At 38.5% G+C, this 15,822-nt stretch overlaps 1 protein-coding gene across 2 annotated transcripts; it reads left to right on the top strand.

Annotated features, from left to right (window-relative positions):
- Positions 1 to 1,898: 1,898 nt before the first annotated feature.
- Positions 1,899 to 15,337, top strand: pold1 (polymerase (DNA directed), delta 1, catalytic subunit). 2 transcript variants are annotated; one of them, XM_042504939.2, is made up of 27 exons: positions 1,899 to 2,078; positions 3,355 to 3,543; positions 4,138 to 4,251; positions 4,588 to 4,728; positions 4,950 to 5,075; positions 5,462 to 5,630; positions 6,068 to 6,182; positions 6,310 to 6,439; positions 6,583 to 6,749; positions 6,886 to 6,990; positions 7,200 to 7,340; positions 7,464 to 7,574; positions 7,663 to 7,854; positions 7,941 to 8,029; positions 8,116 to 8,232; positions 8,883 to 8,996; positions 9,281 to 9,428; positions 10,724 to 10,819; positions 11,036 to 11,173; positions 11,512 to 11,687; positions 13,218 to 13,370; positions 13,452 to 13,554; positions 13,679 to 13,811; positions 14,437 to 14,550; positions 14,676 to 14,728; positions 14,876 to 14,973; positions 15,072 to 15,337. In XM_042504939.2, the coding sequence occupies exons 2-27, from the start codon at positions 3,357 to 3,359 to the stop codon at positions 15,157 to 15,159; spliced, it is 3,318 nt and encodes a 1,105-aa protein (XP_042360873.1). In that variant the 5' UTR covers positions 1,899 to 2,078; positions 3,355 to 3,356; the 3' UTR covers positions 15,160 to 15,337. The 2 variants fall into 2 exon arrangements, with proteins under 2 accessions (XP_042360873.1, XP_087925642.1); XM_088069516.1 differs by lacking the exon at positions 1,899 to 2,078 and adding an exon at positions 2,132 to 2,152.
- The last annotated feature ends 485 nt before the right edge of the window (positions 15,338 to 15,822 follow it).

The raw sequence follows: 15,822 nt of genomic DNA, 5'->3' as shown, positions 1-15,822 counted from the left end.
AATGTGACCAAGTATATTTACTCAAGTACTGTACTTAAGAATGAATTCAGTGTACTCGTACTTTACTTGAGTGTTTTATTTTCATGTCACGTTATACTTTCACTCCACTACATTTCAGAGGGAAATATTGTATTTTTACTTCACTACATTTATCTTACAGATTACACTTTTTACTTAAAAAAACATAAGAAAAGTAAAGTACAACAGTGAAATATGATGTTTTGTTGTTAGTTAATTAAGCAACGGTTTATACAAAATCAGTCAATATAAATCAGTCAATTCACAGAAAAGTAATGTAATTGCCAATTATTTTGAGAAGCATTTATGTCTTTGTATAAATATTTTTTAAGTATTTTGAGTTTTTAGGATCTTTCTTCTTCTTTTTAAGGTATTTTTAAGGTGTTCTATCTTTGTTTATTTTGAAGTTTGGGGTGTTTTCTATTTTTTTTAAAAATGATTTTGATATTTTTCTGATGTTTTTTTCTTTAAAGAAAAATTTAGTTTATTTTATTTTAAGGTTTTTCTTTTTTGTAAAATTTAGTTTTTTTGGGTGGGGTATTTTTTTTGTGTTATTTGTTTGTTTGTTTGAAGATTTTTCTGTATTCGATACTTTAGTTTTCATACTTGAAGTATATTTCCTGATTGTACTGACTTTTACTGAAGTAGCATTTTCAAAGAAGGACTTTTACATGTAACAGAGTATTTTTGTGAAGTTTTAACAGTACTTTTATTCAAGTAAAGGATCTGAATACTTCTTCTACCACTGGTTTTGTGTGTGTTTGCAGGGGGTGACAGCTGAGCTCACATGGAAGCACCAACAACTTTCAGAGATAAGTACATACACTCAGTGGTGGGTGCACAAAAAATCTGAAAATATCGCATGGTCATCATAACTGATGTCAAAAAATGAATCAACATATGAGTTTTCATTCATAAAGTCTTGCTCTCTGTGTTTTGGGGAGTTTGACCCATGGGATTTTACTGTTATGTAAGACTAAAAATGAGCAAATTCTTACATTTGAGGAACTAGACTCATCAAATAATTTTGCTTTGATTAAGAATGACCCAAAAAAAATCCCCCACCAATCATTTCTGTCAGTTGACTAATCAAGTCATTGACTAATCTTTATAACTCTAAAATTAAAATTAGGGACATCTGTCTCTTTGGTAGTTATACTTTATGATATTTATATTTTTCTTGCTGATATTTTTAATATATATTGATATTGATTTAATTATTGTGTCAGTGTGTGCAGTTGATTTTTTTGTATGTGACTCAATTGTATTTGTCTTTAGGCCTCTCACGGAAGAGATTATGATCTCAATGAAGCTTTCTTAATAAACAAGCTACTTCAAAATATAGAGCCTTCCCTATACATACTGCATTATCATTAATATTCAAAACCACCAAATAATGATGTAACATCACATCAGATTTATACAAGAGGGACAGAGAAAATGTTCCAGAGATATGCTGAAAACATTTACATTAAAAGTACGATAATATAACCAATTATCGTACAGTTAATTATTTTATTTTATTTTATTTTATTTTATTTTATTTTATTTTATTTTATTTTATTTTTTGTCAACAATACAACAAAACAACTAAAAATATTCATCAGGGGACAGACCAAAAGCAGACCTAAAACGTAATTTTAAGTGTTTAACTTCCTCATTCTTGTGTTGTTTAGTGTGTAATTTCATACCATAAATAAAATTAAAATTTACAAAGATATTGTAAATCCGGGCAAGTGTTACGGATGATTGTATTCAAAGATTTTCCCCCCATTTTTAAGACGTTTTTCCCTCCCTCGCTGCTGCGTACGTGCTGACGTCATTTTGCCGCGCACACACGGTTTTTCTCATTCACAAGGCATGGTCAGGCCGCATTTTACTTCCTCCTTAGTTACCACGGAGTTTCCGCCCTGTCGGTGGCGTCAGCGTCCATTCCTTTTTAATAGTACGTCGTAACAAAACGGAAATATTCCGCGCTTTCGTCGGCGATAGTTCACAAATTGAAGAAGTTTGGCGGGAGCTGGTGTCCACCGGGGGTCTGTGCTGAAGAACTTTGAAAGGTATTTCTAACTTTGCTCGAAACGCAGCAGCCGTTGATAGTTGACGGGTTTCACGGTGATAGCCTAACGTTTTGGTAAGACCAGCTTTGGCGCGAGACTGTTCCGTGTTTACACTCTTGCTAGCTTACTGTGTAGCGCGTCACAAAAGAAACCAGCCTCTCTAGTTTGGACGAAAAGTATCTCGACATAAACTTTACAGCTGGAATATGAGTGCGTTTTAATATCTCTTACAGAGACACGATGAATGTGGAAGTGCAGCACTGATAAGTTATCAACGTTAAACACGAGACTGAAACAGCACTTGCAATGTAACGTTAGCTAACATGTTACAGTTTTATAAGCTAACACTTGTTTTGTCAAATGTAAAATGCGATGCACAAAAGCAGGAGGGCTAACCTTACAGCAACGGGCATGCTAGTTGCATGGCAGCAGTATGTGCAGTATAGAAGGTTGTCTCTCACTCGATGGTATTTGTTATCAACCACATGACATTTCCGTTTTTGACATTAGTAACATAATTTAACAGTATATATACATTTTTAATATCCACTCAGAGGGAAATTCATCTTTGGCTTCTTATACACTGAAAAACTTTACAGACAGTTACACACATAAACACTTAACAGACATTCATACACTTAAAAACATTTTATCTGTCACGGGTTAAAATACATGAAATGTTGAATATGGCGAGTATGTATATATGTGTGTGTGTGTATATATAAGATTTGATAAGTATTCACTTCTTGCTGCTCCTTTTTGGACATGAAATACTAATGTTTGTTGATTATGTCTGATGGGCATGCTGGTGTTTTTTATTTTTGTTGTCTTGTTTGGATTTAAGCAATAAATAATTAGGGATGTGCGATAATATCCGCATGTCATCGGTATCTGCAGATATCTGGCCAACATTTCTGCAGATATGACAAACTGATGTTCTTTCTTTCTTTTTTTATGACAAAGTGAGCATGTACAAAACGTCAACTCTAAGTTGAACTACTTTTCTTATTTTGCACAATGAATGAATATCACATACATTGAAAAGCATTGTTTTTATGTCTCCATCTGCTGGTGGGCAATCATGACAACAGTATGACATATACATAATATTATACATATATATTTTTGATAAAGTAAAATGTGTCACTGTTATGAATTAAGCATTTTTGCAATATTGCAATATCTGTTTAAATAATTACAAACTGATTTTTTAATTTTTTTTTTGCATATTGTGCAGCCCTACCTAGCGTGTCTTCTGCCTCCAATGTCTCTGCAGGCATGGATCATAAAAGACGCAATGGTGGCCCTTTCGTTGGCGGTGGCTTTCAGGCCAAGCGGGGTAAAACAGGTGGTGAATGGGAGGACAGTCCATCGCAGTTTGAAGAGGAATTGTCCATGTTTGAAGATGCCGAGATGGACGCAGAGGAGATGGAGGGGCAGGCAGGTCACGATGTCATCCCCGTGGGTGAGTGTTACAGATGAGCACACACTCATAGATGGCAGAAATGAATGTTTTTTTCTGGTGCAGGAGGATATTATTAAGTTAAATGACCTGCAGACCTATATATCAACACTGTTGTTAAAGTCTTTATGTCACACATGGATGCTTATCATTTTCTTAAACAAGAATGACTGCACACATTTTTGCTGCAGAACTTAGCTACCTGTAGAAAAATAACTGTGTTCATTTTACAGCTTTATTTATCTTATTTTAGGTGAGTACTTTGTGTGACTGTTAAATCTAACAAATAAGTTTAAACTGATAATCTAATCATGCCTTAAGTATGTAAAGCATGCTTAGCTTGTCAGCTTTCCCATGACCCTAAAGGCTGAGCAGGTATAGCTAATGGATGGATAAGCAGCTTTACATTGTGAATAATCTGTAACTGTGTGCTAACAGTTAATGACAACTGCAGAACAAGATGATTATCATTCCAGGAAATTACCCTTATTCTGTTGGTTCAGTTTCTGACAATACTAATACAGTTGGCTCGGCTAAACCCATTGAGTTAATAAATAATGCACTTTTAACGTCTTTCTTACCACCTTGTTTCTTCAGGTGACCTCTTCTCAGCAGACCTTAACCCTCGCTGGCGGCGGCCTCCTGCCCCTCCACTGGACCCGTCATCTGATGCTTTGGTGTTTCAGCAAATTGATCTCGACTATTATTTAGGTAGTTATCAAAGGACTTTTGTTAAAGCTATAAACAAGATAACTTTTTTTTTTTATTGTTTAGATCTAAATGAGAGTGAAGGACATAATCCACCTGCTCAAATGTTGTTATGGGGTTCCCACAGAGTGGGAAAACACAATGCAAAGTCATGTTATATGTTATAATACACAGTCAAAATGTCCCTAATGGAATAATTTATGTTGTTTTTTTAATGGTCTTAAATTTTAGGCATTAAAAAAGTCTTAAATCTAACCTGCCTTAAGCTGTAGGAACCCTGTGTTACTGTATATGAGAGGAAACTGTCTCTAAGTTGGTTTCCACTGTTGTGTGCTGCAGGGACGACGGTGGCAGGCATGCCTGGTCAGTCACAGGGGAAAGTCCCCATCATTCGCATGTTTGGGGTCACTGACAGTGGCAACAGTGTGTGCTGCCACGTCCACGGTTTTGCGCCTTACTTCTATGTTCCTGCACCGAGTGGTGAGCACTTAATTTTTCAATACATGGAATCTGTTAATCTTAATATTTATATGACACATTTGCTCAATGAATTTGCTTTCAGTAAGTTACAATTAAATTTTTTCTCAGTAGAAGACATTTCTCTGTTTAAAGCATGTTGTTTTTCTGCAGGATTTCAGCTGTTTTAGAGGGGATTGTTTATAATCATACAATGTTTTCCTCTTTGTACTTCCTCTGAAAAGGGTTCACGTCTGCTCACCTGGGTGAATTTAAAAGAGAGTTGAACTCCGTTGTCCTGAAGGACATGCGATCCAATAAGGACAACATCTCTGTGACAGTGTTGGCTGTGGACATCACCCGCAAAGAGAGTAAGTACACGTCGAGTCATCTTATTCATACTGCGCAGTTTAAAAACTAACAGAGGTTACACAGCAAAAAGGAAAAAGTAATGGAATTGATAAACGACACAAAGACTGACAAAAACACATATTGACATACTTTAAACACATAGAAAGCATCAGAAAACAGGTATTGTTTTTTTAGCCTGGATTTAAAACATTCAGTTTGCAGGTAATGTGCAAATGTTCATGTGCATTTGTTCCCTTAATATAAACTAATCAAATGATTGTGAACTCAGAGGGTTGATCATGGGTATAAAACACATTTGACATTCAATTTAAACGCAAAGTGAAAAAGTAACTAGCTGTTCATCATGATTCTTGGAGTTAAACTTCTTGTTTTGTTTTGCCTGCAGGCATGTATGGTTACCATGGGAACCGCAGTCTGGATTTTTTGCGGATAACCATGGCGATGCCTCGTCTCATCGCCCCGGCAAAGAGACTGCTGGAACAGGGCTTCAAGTTTGGACCTTTCCCCATCCAGGGTTACCAGTCCTATGAAGCCAACATAGATTTTGAGATCAGGTGTGTGTATGTATGTGTATGTGTGTGTTTGTGCTGTATAAAGCGGTGAAGGTGATTTGACAACAATTAAAAGCATATCCTCATCATCAAGTCAGCTGTGTGAGACTGCACACAGAATATGCTCGAGGCCGTGAATGAAACACACTGATTCGTCACACGTTATGTAAAATGTCGTGTTCTTGCGGTTGTCGGGCTAAACGGGCAGATTTGAGTCATTTTGTTGTCATATTGTTGGATTATATTCTATTTTCTCTGCTGACATCTACTACCATTAAAATCTTGCAAATTTTATTCTTGAAATGGCTCTGGGTCATAAAGTCATTGAGGGGGTTTGTTGCTATATGTGTTAGTTTTTAAAAATGGTTTTCTTAAAAAACAACTGATGAGCAAATACAACACGCCATATTATTCAGCTTTCAGCTTCTCTGTGTTGTCAGGTTTATGGTGGACAGTGACGTGGTCGGATGCTGCTGGATTGAACTTCCCAAAAACAAATACAGAGTGCGTGAAGAGAAGAGCAGCGGGGACACAGATTCTCGATGCCCTGGCATGGTGGGTTGAGTTCACACGGCGGTGTCAGTGGTTTACTTCTTCCTTAGCGCCTCAGTATAAAATTTGTTCTGTCAGGCTTTTTCCAACCATCTTTACGAACTGACTCTCCCTGCTTTTGTCCTTTTAGGTGTCTTTGTGTCAGTATGAGGTGGATGTGGGATGGACAGATTTGATAAGTCACCCTGCGGAGGGAGATTGGCAGAGGATCGCACCGCTGAGGGTCCTCAGCTTTGACATCGAGTGTGCAGGAAGAAAAGGTGAGTTTATGTCTTTGTCTGTGGCATTCTTATCAGGCTGCTTGGAAACTATTACCCCTAACACACCCTTTCCTCTGCAAAATCTGATCATAACTGATGAAAGCCAACACAGAAATTTACTCTGATTACAACTTTCTTTCCAGGAATCTTCCCAGAAGCAGACAAAGACCCTGTGATTCAGATAGCGTCCATGGTGCAGCGGCAGGGTGAGACAGAGCCCTTCATTCGCACCGTCTTCACGCTTCAGTCCTGCGCCAGCATTGTGGGCTCTCAGATTTTGTGCTTTACACAGGAGAAACAGCTACTGCAGGTACGCACACAAGCTTCAGTAAGATACTGTGAAATACATACATACATTTTCAGACGTGTTTTCCTCTGTCCATTTGCTAATGTTTTGTTGATCGTCTTTCATGTCATTGTGCGTCTGTGTTTGTCTCTGTGAGCAGAGCTGGGCGGAGTTTTTAAGGACGGTGGACCCAGACATCATCACTGGATACAACATCCAAAACTTTGACTTTCCATATTTGCTCAACAGGGCAGCTGCTTTAAAGGTTAGATGAAATCACATTTATCTATTCTGCAATACCAATACCTAAAAATCCCCTCATTAAGAGTAATGCACATAATACTTAAGCAGTAACTCTGGAAGAATGTATTTGGAATAAAAATGCTTCAGATTTCTGTTTGGAGTAAGACATCTTTTTCCTCATCTTTTTCACCTTTTACTCAATAAAAAACACGCTTTTTTCAATTGTTTCAGGTGAATTTATTTCCCTACCTCGGCCGAGTGCGTGGCATCAAGTCTGTCTTGCGAGACCTAAACTTCCAGAGCAAGCAGATGGGACGCAGAGAGAACAAGACCATTAACATGGAGGGCCGGGTTCAGTTTGATCTACTGCAGGTCAGCTTCAACTACAGCGAAAACCGTCATATAACTGTCACTATACAGTTAATGTGTGGTGCATTGCTTAAGGTAGAGTGTTTTCAGGAACTACAAACAGTCCTGTTGTTGCGTGTCTTTCAGGTGCTCCTCAGGGATTATAAACTGCGCTCGTACACTCTGAACGCTGTGAGTTTCCATTTCCTGCAAGAACAAAAGGAGGATGTGCAGCACTCCATCATCACTGATCTGCAGGTAAATTACAAAGCACTAAGAGAGTTGGTTGACATTAAAAACTGATTCAGTTTCAAACGGCCTCACCTGTTTTTTCTCTCCATCACAGAACGGCAACGAACAGACACGTCGTCGTTTGGCCGTCTACTGCCTGAAAGACGCCTACCTCCCACTGCGCTTGCTGCAGAAGCTGATGTGTGTGATTAACTACATGGAGATGGCCAGAGTGACAGGTGTGCCTCTCACCTACCTGCTCTCAAGAGGACAGCAGATCAAAGTCGTCTCTCAGCTGCTGCGACAGGTAACAAAGGCAAAACACACGGGGCAGTTATTGTGCGCCTGTCACAGATTTAACGATGGAAATTGTGTGTGTCTGTACATGTTTAGGCCATGAAACAGGACCTGGTCATGCCTGTTGTAAGGACAGAGGGAGGAGAAGACTACACTGGAGCGACTGTCATAGAGCCAGAGAAAGGGTATGTATACATCTGCCCTCGGTGTGGATGGTTTTGTAGATGCAAACTTTATTAACACCTTTCCATCACATCCTTCTTCTGTGTAGGTATTACAGCGTTCCTATCGCCACCCTCGATTTCTCCTCCTTGTATCCGTCCATCATGATGGCTCATAATCTGTGCTACACCACCCTGCTGCAGAAGGGCTCAGCAGAGAGACAGAAGTGAGTGGAGCGTTTCACGTGTTTGTGTTTGTGTTTGTGTTTGTGTTTGTGTGTGTGTGTGTGTGTGTGTGTGTGTGTGTGTGTGTGTGTGTGTGAGAGAGAGAGAGAGAGATTATCTTGAAAATCCACAACAAAATGGCTTTAGTTTTGTGGCAGTCTGCAAGTTCAAACTTGGCGAAGTGGAAAAAAAGTTATTAAGTTACAACACATACAGGAAATAGTCAATTCTGATAGATATTTGTACCTGACAGAATGAGCTAATCTACATTTATACAGCATGTAGATATTTATACAGGTGATATTTCATTCTGGCAGATATCTGTGCCTGACAAAATGACCTACTCCAAAGTTATACAGATAATACTCTATTCTGGTAAATAATTGTACCTAACAGAATGACCCGCTTCAAATTTAACTACATTAATACCTAAGTAGTCTATTCTGATACATATTTGTACCAGACAGAATGAACTACTCTACTTTAGATTACATTTATACAGGTTATACTCCATTCTGATAGATGTTTTTACCTGACAGAAAGACCCACTTTAAATTAACTACATTTATACAGCTAGTGGTCCATTCTGACAGATGTCTGTATTTCATAAAATGACCTATTCTACATATCTGAAGCGGCTGTGTGTCTTCAGTCTCTCACCAGAGGACTTCATCAAGACTCCAACTGGTGATATGTTTGTGAAGAGCTCTTTGCGTAAAGGACTTCTGCCTGAGATCCTGGAGAACCTGCTGTCTGCCAGGAAGAGGTTTGAATAATTCAGATATATCACAAAATGAAAGTAAAAAAAACTGAAGTAAAAAGTTAGCAATTGAAAATACAGCTTCAGTCCCATGATGTTTAAAAACTTAACTTGCTGCTAAGATTACAAGATTATAAGATTACTACAAATTAGGTTTAAAAAAAACAAAAGCACGAAACTTAATCAGTTAAGATAGGGCTGCCTTATTTCTGCAGATGATTAAAAAAAAGACTGTGATGTGCCTGTAAATCTGTCAGACCTTCTCAGTGTGTCCCACTGTCTGTCCACAGGGCCAAAGCAGAGCTAAAGAAGGAAACGGACCCTTTCAAGAGGCAGGTGCTGGACGGTCGACAGCTGGCCCTCAAAATCAGCGCTAACTCCGTCTACGGCTTCACAGGTGCTCAGGTGGGCAAGCTGCCCTGCCTTGAGATCTCACAGGTGAGTGCTTGACTCTGGGTCCCGTGATGGTGTCAGAGTTCAACTGAAATTACATTTAGGTCTGCTACAACATGTCTGCCCTGTAAATAACATGTCCTGCGTTCTCTTAAAAAGAAAGAATTTGATGTTATTTTTGTTTTATGATTATTTCGATCAGCAGAGCAGACGGTCACAGCCGCCGGTGACGCAACACAAGACTTTGAACAACACATGAGTTTTCCTGCTAAAATCTACTTCTTATCTAACTTAAAAACATGAACAATTTTTCTCTTGCACTGAAGTAACTAGGCAATCTTGTGATACCTAAACAAATCGGCTTGATTGTTTTTTTTTCCAAAAACATGGACAGAGGGCAATGTGCAAATTCCCAAGAAAAGGCCAACAAAATAGAAAGAAATTAATAAAAGGTACAAGAAAATTACATGCAAATAAACAAAAAAAAAAAGAAAAGTAACAAAACAACAAAAACCAAGAAAATGTTTATTTTTTTTCTTCAACATAATTTGAAATATATAATTAGGATAATTATAAATATAGTTTTGCCCCTTGGCTAATTATCAGATTCTTTACTTGTCAATGTTTATGAATTTATTGCAGATAATGTTTTTGTGAAATTACTCATCGTGGTTTTTCCTCAGTTTTTTGAAGACATAAAACCAGTTTTCTTAGAGGTTTTGATATTCGTGACAGCCGCATGAACACAGAATACTGATCCAGGTTTTAAAGGGTTAAACGAGTCACCAAACTAATATTCACAAGGGAAAAGTACACTGCTAACATTAGGTTGTAGGCCAGGTATGGCACATAAAGAAATCCAGACGTCACTCTGGTCTGGTTTGCTGCTGGTGTGAGAATCACTAACTGCGTCTGTCTCTAAACATATCAGATGTTTAAAATTCTGTCCCGATACAACTGCTTTTCTTTCCTGCTAAATGAAGTTGTCTCCACCTGACTCGTTGACACTCTTCCCACTGTGCTGCACAGATGTGAAGTCAGAGCATAGACGGTGAACAGCAGAGATGTAGAGCAAAGATTAGCATTGAGATAGAAACCACAGAACAGGTGGAAATCACAAAGAACTACAGAAAGTGTAAAAATGAACCAGAACAGACCGTTTTTTTGGAACGTTGCCTCACGTAGTTACACAACACCCTCACAGAGAGCTCAGAAGATAACTGCTTTCTCAGTGCCAAACCTTTTCCCAGCTATTCAAACTCATGACCTGTAATGTGTCTAATTATGCTCCAATGAAAGCTTATTCCAACACCACAGATCATTTTTGTTTCCTCCTTTAGAGTGTCACTGGTTTCGGAAGACAGATGATCGAGCAAACCAAACAGCTGGTTGAGTCCAAATACACCATTTCCAATGGTTACCAAGCAGATGCCAAGGTGAGAAATATAGCTGCGCCCACCAGCACTGACCCAGATACCTCCCTCCTCTGTCTCATTTTGTCCTTTTCTGCTCGTTAAACAAATATGAGTTAACATATCATCTTCATTTATTCAAGAAAAACTGCTGTGGAGTTTTGAGCTGACTAAAGGTGTGGAACCAAGTGCCTCCTTGTTTCCAAGTATTTTAAATGTTATTTTGAATGATTTTTAAAGGTCATTTATGGGGACACGGACTCCGTCATGGTTAAGCTTGGTGTTGCCACGGTGAAGGAAGCCATGGATATCGGGACAGAGGCAGCAGAGTGGGTATCATCCCATTTCGTAAAGCCCATCAAACTGGAGTTTGAGAAGGTAAAATTTTTGTCCACTTTATTTATTAAAGCACTTATCCCTGTAATTTTTCTGTTAATTAGGATGGTTAGAGTGGGTGGAGGCATCTCAACACTGGAGTAACAGAAAAAAAACACTAATGTTCTCATGTAGTAAGAAGACAAATTGTTGGCTGAGACAGTGATTTTATTGAATTTTAATTTGAACTGATCTGAAAGGACAAGTTAGACATGCAACAACACTTCTATCCGATGCATGGCTTTGAAAATCAGCCAACTGAGGCACAGTTTGGGACCACAGGAGTGTTGGAACGTTTTCTCAGCTAATGCAGGCTTATATTATATTTGTCATTTCCTCAGGTGTACTACCCGTACCTGCTGATCAACAAGAAGCGCTACGCAGGTCTCTATTTCTCCAGCAGTGCAGACACACATGACAAGATGGACTGCAAAGGTATTGAGACGGTCCGCAGAGACAACTGTCCTCTGGTGGCTAACCTCATCAACACTTGTCTGCAGAAAATCCTAATAGACAGGTACACACACACACACACACACACACACACACACACACACACACACACACACACACACACACACACACACACTGTATTTATTTCATTATTAGCTCATCTTGTAATAATTTGCCTTTTCAATGTCTCATATCTTAAAGATCTTGATTTGGCTAGTGCTTTTATTTTGGAAGGTGAAAAATAGATGTTACTCAGAGCTTAGCCTTGCAACGCTTACATTACCTAAGGTCAGTTTTGGCGATCAAAACTTGCTAAAAGTACTGAATGAGCTCAGCCTGGTCATTAACAGGACTGCTGTCAGTTGCCTGGTGCATGCTGGTCATTATGCTCATGATCACAGAAAGCTTTGGGGCGCTTGCTTTGTCAGACAGACGCAGCTAACTTCAGCTACATGACATTAAAATAAGATAAACGTGTTATCTTGCTTTGTTTTAACACATTTTTACATTAATGTACAACCATGTTTCACAGTGTATTTAATCAATAAAATAGACATATTGCAACCTATATATGAGAAACAGGGACAGTTCAGGAGTGGTTATGAATTCTTTCAAATCTCACAGCTTTCTTCATCTGTTGAATGATTGACTGATGTTGGCTCCAGGCCCCAGTATCAGCATTATCAAACAGAAAAAATACAATCTCGTCATGCTTCATTTTAACTAGTTAATGTACTCGTCATTGTGAAACTGCCTGTGAAAATGTAAACATAGGCTCAATAAAATAATGAACCTTGTACCTGTAGGTACAAGTTAATGCTACAGTACAAGGTTGCATAATGAAATGCTGTAGTAGTGGTGGTAGTAGTAGTCCCTTTATGCTTCCTACTAAAATATTATATGACAGTAATAATAAACTTGCATTGAAAAAGTCTAATGTCTGATGTACATCCATAAACTCTGTCTCCCGTCTATAGTGAAGGATAGCTTGTGGGTTATGATGCTGTTGTATTACACACAGTAGTAGACAAAATGTGTTTCCATAGCAACATAAGATGTCTAAGTGCAAAAATGACTACATTTTCTGTAGGGTTAATTTTACCCACTGGCGCTAAATTGCCATTTAAAACAAAAAACAAAAAAACACATCCAGCTTTATCTTCACCATTTTAACGACAGGGGGTGCTGCATAACACACTTTCAGGAAAAGTCACACTCTTGGGGACTTGAATGTTTTATTGAAACAAAGTTGAATACAATTTAAAGAAAAACAGCTGTGGGTAAGTTTAACCCGTTGGCAATCCTAGTGTAAAAGAAAAAGTCAGTCTTCTTGCAGATGGTTTTGTTTGTTGTACAGAAGCATCAATATTTAATTGAGACTTTTCCAAAACCAGTTAAAAAAGTCCTTGTAGCTGTTTTTACGAACTCCATGATCCTGCAACTATTTTTATTATATTTTTAGCTTCCAGAAAGGTCTAAACTTGATATGCGGATGTTGAGCTCACTGTGTGGCTTGTTGTGAGGTTTAATCTTAATTACACTATGAGCTGTTAATTCATTGTAAGAGTTAACAGCTGATGTGGTGTTTTGCCAGGGATCCCCAGGGTGCTGTGGCTCACGCTAAAGAAGTGATCTCCGACCTACTGTGTAACCGCATCGACATCAGCCAGCTTGTCATCACCAAGGAGCTAACACGAACCGCTCAGGAGTACGCTGGCAAACAGGCACACGTGGAGCTCGCTGAGAGGTCTGAAAACACTGAGATTTCAAATAAGGGAATTTATGTGTGATATGGGTAAACTGACCCTTCAATACTAATGTTTTAAAGGATGAAGAAAAGAGATGCTGGCAGCGCCCCGCACCTGGGAGACCGAGTGCCATACGTCATCATCAAGGCTGCAAAGGGAGTCGCAGCATACATGAAGTCAGAGGTCTGTGGCGTTGTCGTTCATTGTCTCTAAATAAGGACGTTTGATTTATCTGTGCATCTTTTTTTTTCATATAATATGTGTTTAATCCAGATGATAATCCCAATTCTTCCACGTGTTCCTCTAGGACCCGATCTATGTGCTGGAGAATAACATTCCCATCGACACACAATACTACCTGGAGCAGCAGCTGTCCAAGCCCCTGATGAGAATATTTGAGCCCATCCTCGGAGAGACCAAGGCAGAGAACGTCCTGCTCAGTAAGTCAACAAACAAACACAATCTTATGATTACTAGGATTCCCACAGTCATGGAAAACCTGGAATAGTTTTGGAAATTCATAATGCCATTTTCTGAGCCTGGTTAAGTCATGGAATTTTGTGTGTAATTAAATAATTGTAACAGAACTCTTCCATGGATAACTTTCATTCAATAATAAACATTTTAAGTGAAGTATACCACACAGTTCTGTTCAAACACTGTGAATGGTCATCCAATCTTATTACAGGTCCTTAAAAAGTCACAGAAAAGTTTCAAAATTTTGTCCACAAAAATGTGTGGGGACCCTAATTTAGACAATTAGCTGATATGTACTTCATTCTCGGTTACTTATGTGAGTATAAGTAAAATGAGAGGTTTGTTGATTAACACAAAATTACAAACACAGTCAACTGCGTAATCTATAAATTGATAATAAAAATAATTAGCATCACGGCTTTTTGCGTACCATGCAAAAAGTCTAATAACAACCAAAACATATGTCAAAGCTGCACAGTTCAGCCAAAAAACTTAACAGAAAAACAAAATAGATGTGCTAGTTATGTGTTACCTTCTTTTGAAGCTTTAAAACTCATCGTTTCTGTTGATTTTCTGGTGTGTTTTTAGAGGGCGACCACACGCGTTGTAAGACTGTGTTAACCTCAAAGGTCGGGGGTCTCATGGCATTTGCTCAGAAGAGGAGCACCTGTATCGGCTGCAAAGCTGTGCTCAAGACGGACGGTGTGTGTGCTCAGATATTTTTTCCTATCTTGTTACCCACTTAATAAGGTTAGGTGCAACCTTTTGGGTGGGAGCTGTGTTGAATACCTGCATGTGTGTGACATCTAACATTTGTGCCATTGCAGCGGCTGTGTGTGACTTCTGTAAGAAGAAGGAGTCGGAACTGTATCAAAAAGAGGTAGGCAGGAATACAGATGGCTTCATACTGTTGGTGTTGTAATTAACAGATAATAGAAAACAGATAATCGAGTTAATGTCTAAAAACAAACATTACTTTCCCTTGTCATGTTTGATAAATTACTAACATCTAGGTTGTAAATTACAGATCTTTCACTTGAACACTCTGGAGGAGCGCTTCTCCCGCTTGTGGACTCAGTGTCAACGATGTCAGGGCTCCCTCCATGAGGATGTGCTCTGTACCAGGTACATATACACTCCACATGCACATTTTTATTATAACTGTTTATAGCACAGTTATGGCTGAGCACACAGTAACGCTGTCCCTCCTGACTCCTTGACAGCCGCGATTGTCCCATTTTTTACATGAGGAAGAAGGTCCAGAAAGATCTGGATGACCAGAGCAAGCTGGTGAATCGGTTTGGATGGTGAGAGGTGCACATGCCTCAATATGAATGACCATGGACTCCTATTTCACTTTTTTATTTTTCTATATCTTTTGATGCTTGTAAAAATGCATATATATATATTACACTATTTCTATGTTTTCGAATATGAATAATCTGACAAGTAGTGTTTTTGTAAAATAAAATCCCAAAGCAAGATAAAACTTTTTGGGGTCTTATGTACGATCCTTATTTAAAAATTACTGCAGTAATTTGAAGTGACTTAATTAACATACCGGATGCTGCAGTATGTGGTCAAAAATGACGCAAAACTTCATAGTAAGACATGACGACAAAATGACCTAAAATGGCACAAAAAAATGTGATCCTATAGTATGTTGTCCAAAATGACATGAAAATGTCCACAATTGTATGAGAATGTGATAGTACGGTATGTCGTCCAAAATGGCATAAATATTTCCAGTGTCAAAATCACATAAAAATGGCTAAAAACTACATAGTACAGTTTGTAGAGACGCGTCATAGTATACAAAGTGGGAATGTAGACCAGAAAAGGCCAAAACCCCTAATTTATCATGTCCAAAAAATGGCGACCAAGGCAATAGTATAGTATGGCGAAAAAAGTCAAAAATTTACCGCTCCCAAAAATGGATGAAAATGACAAAGAATAGCTTGTAGAGATGTGTTA

Source organism: Plectropomus leopardus, chromosome 18 (genome assembly GCF_026936395.1).
Source record: "Plectropomus leopardus strain MGB_pleo_1.0 chromosome 18, ASM2693639v1, whole genome shotgun sequence".
NCBI lineage: Eukaryota > Metazoa > Chordata > Actinopteri > Perciformes > Serranidae > Plectropomus > Plectropomus leopardus.
Note: the sequence above shows the minus strand (reverse complement) of the source record. Positions and strands in the feature narration are given on the sequence as shown.

Excerpts from the sequence above, each read along its gene's own strand:
- pold1 (XM_042504939.2), top strand. The coding sequence starts at position 3,357 with ATGGATCATAAAAGACGCAATGGTGGCCCTTTCGTTGGCGGTGGCTTT. Across the intron at positions 5,076-5,461 it reads GGACATCACCCGCAAAGAGA|GCATGTATGGTTACCATGGG; the intron begins GTAAGTACACGT and ends TTTTGCCTGCAG. Across the intron at positions 8,997-9,280 it reads CTGCTGTCTGCCAGGAAGAG|GGCCAAAGCAGAGCTAAAGA; the intron begins GTTTGAATAATT and ends GTCTGTCCACAG.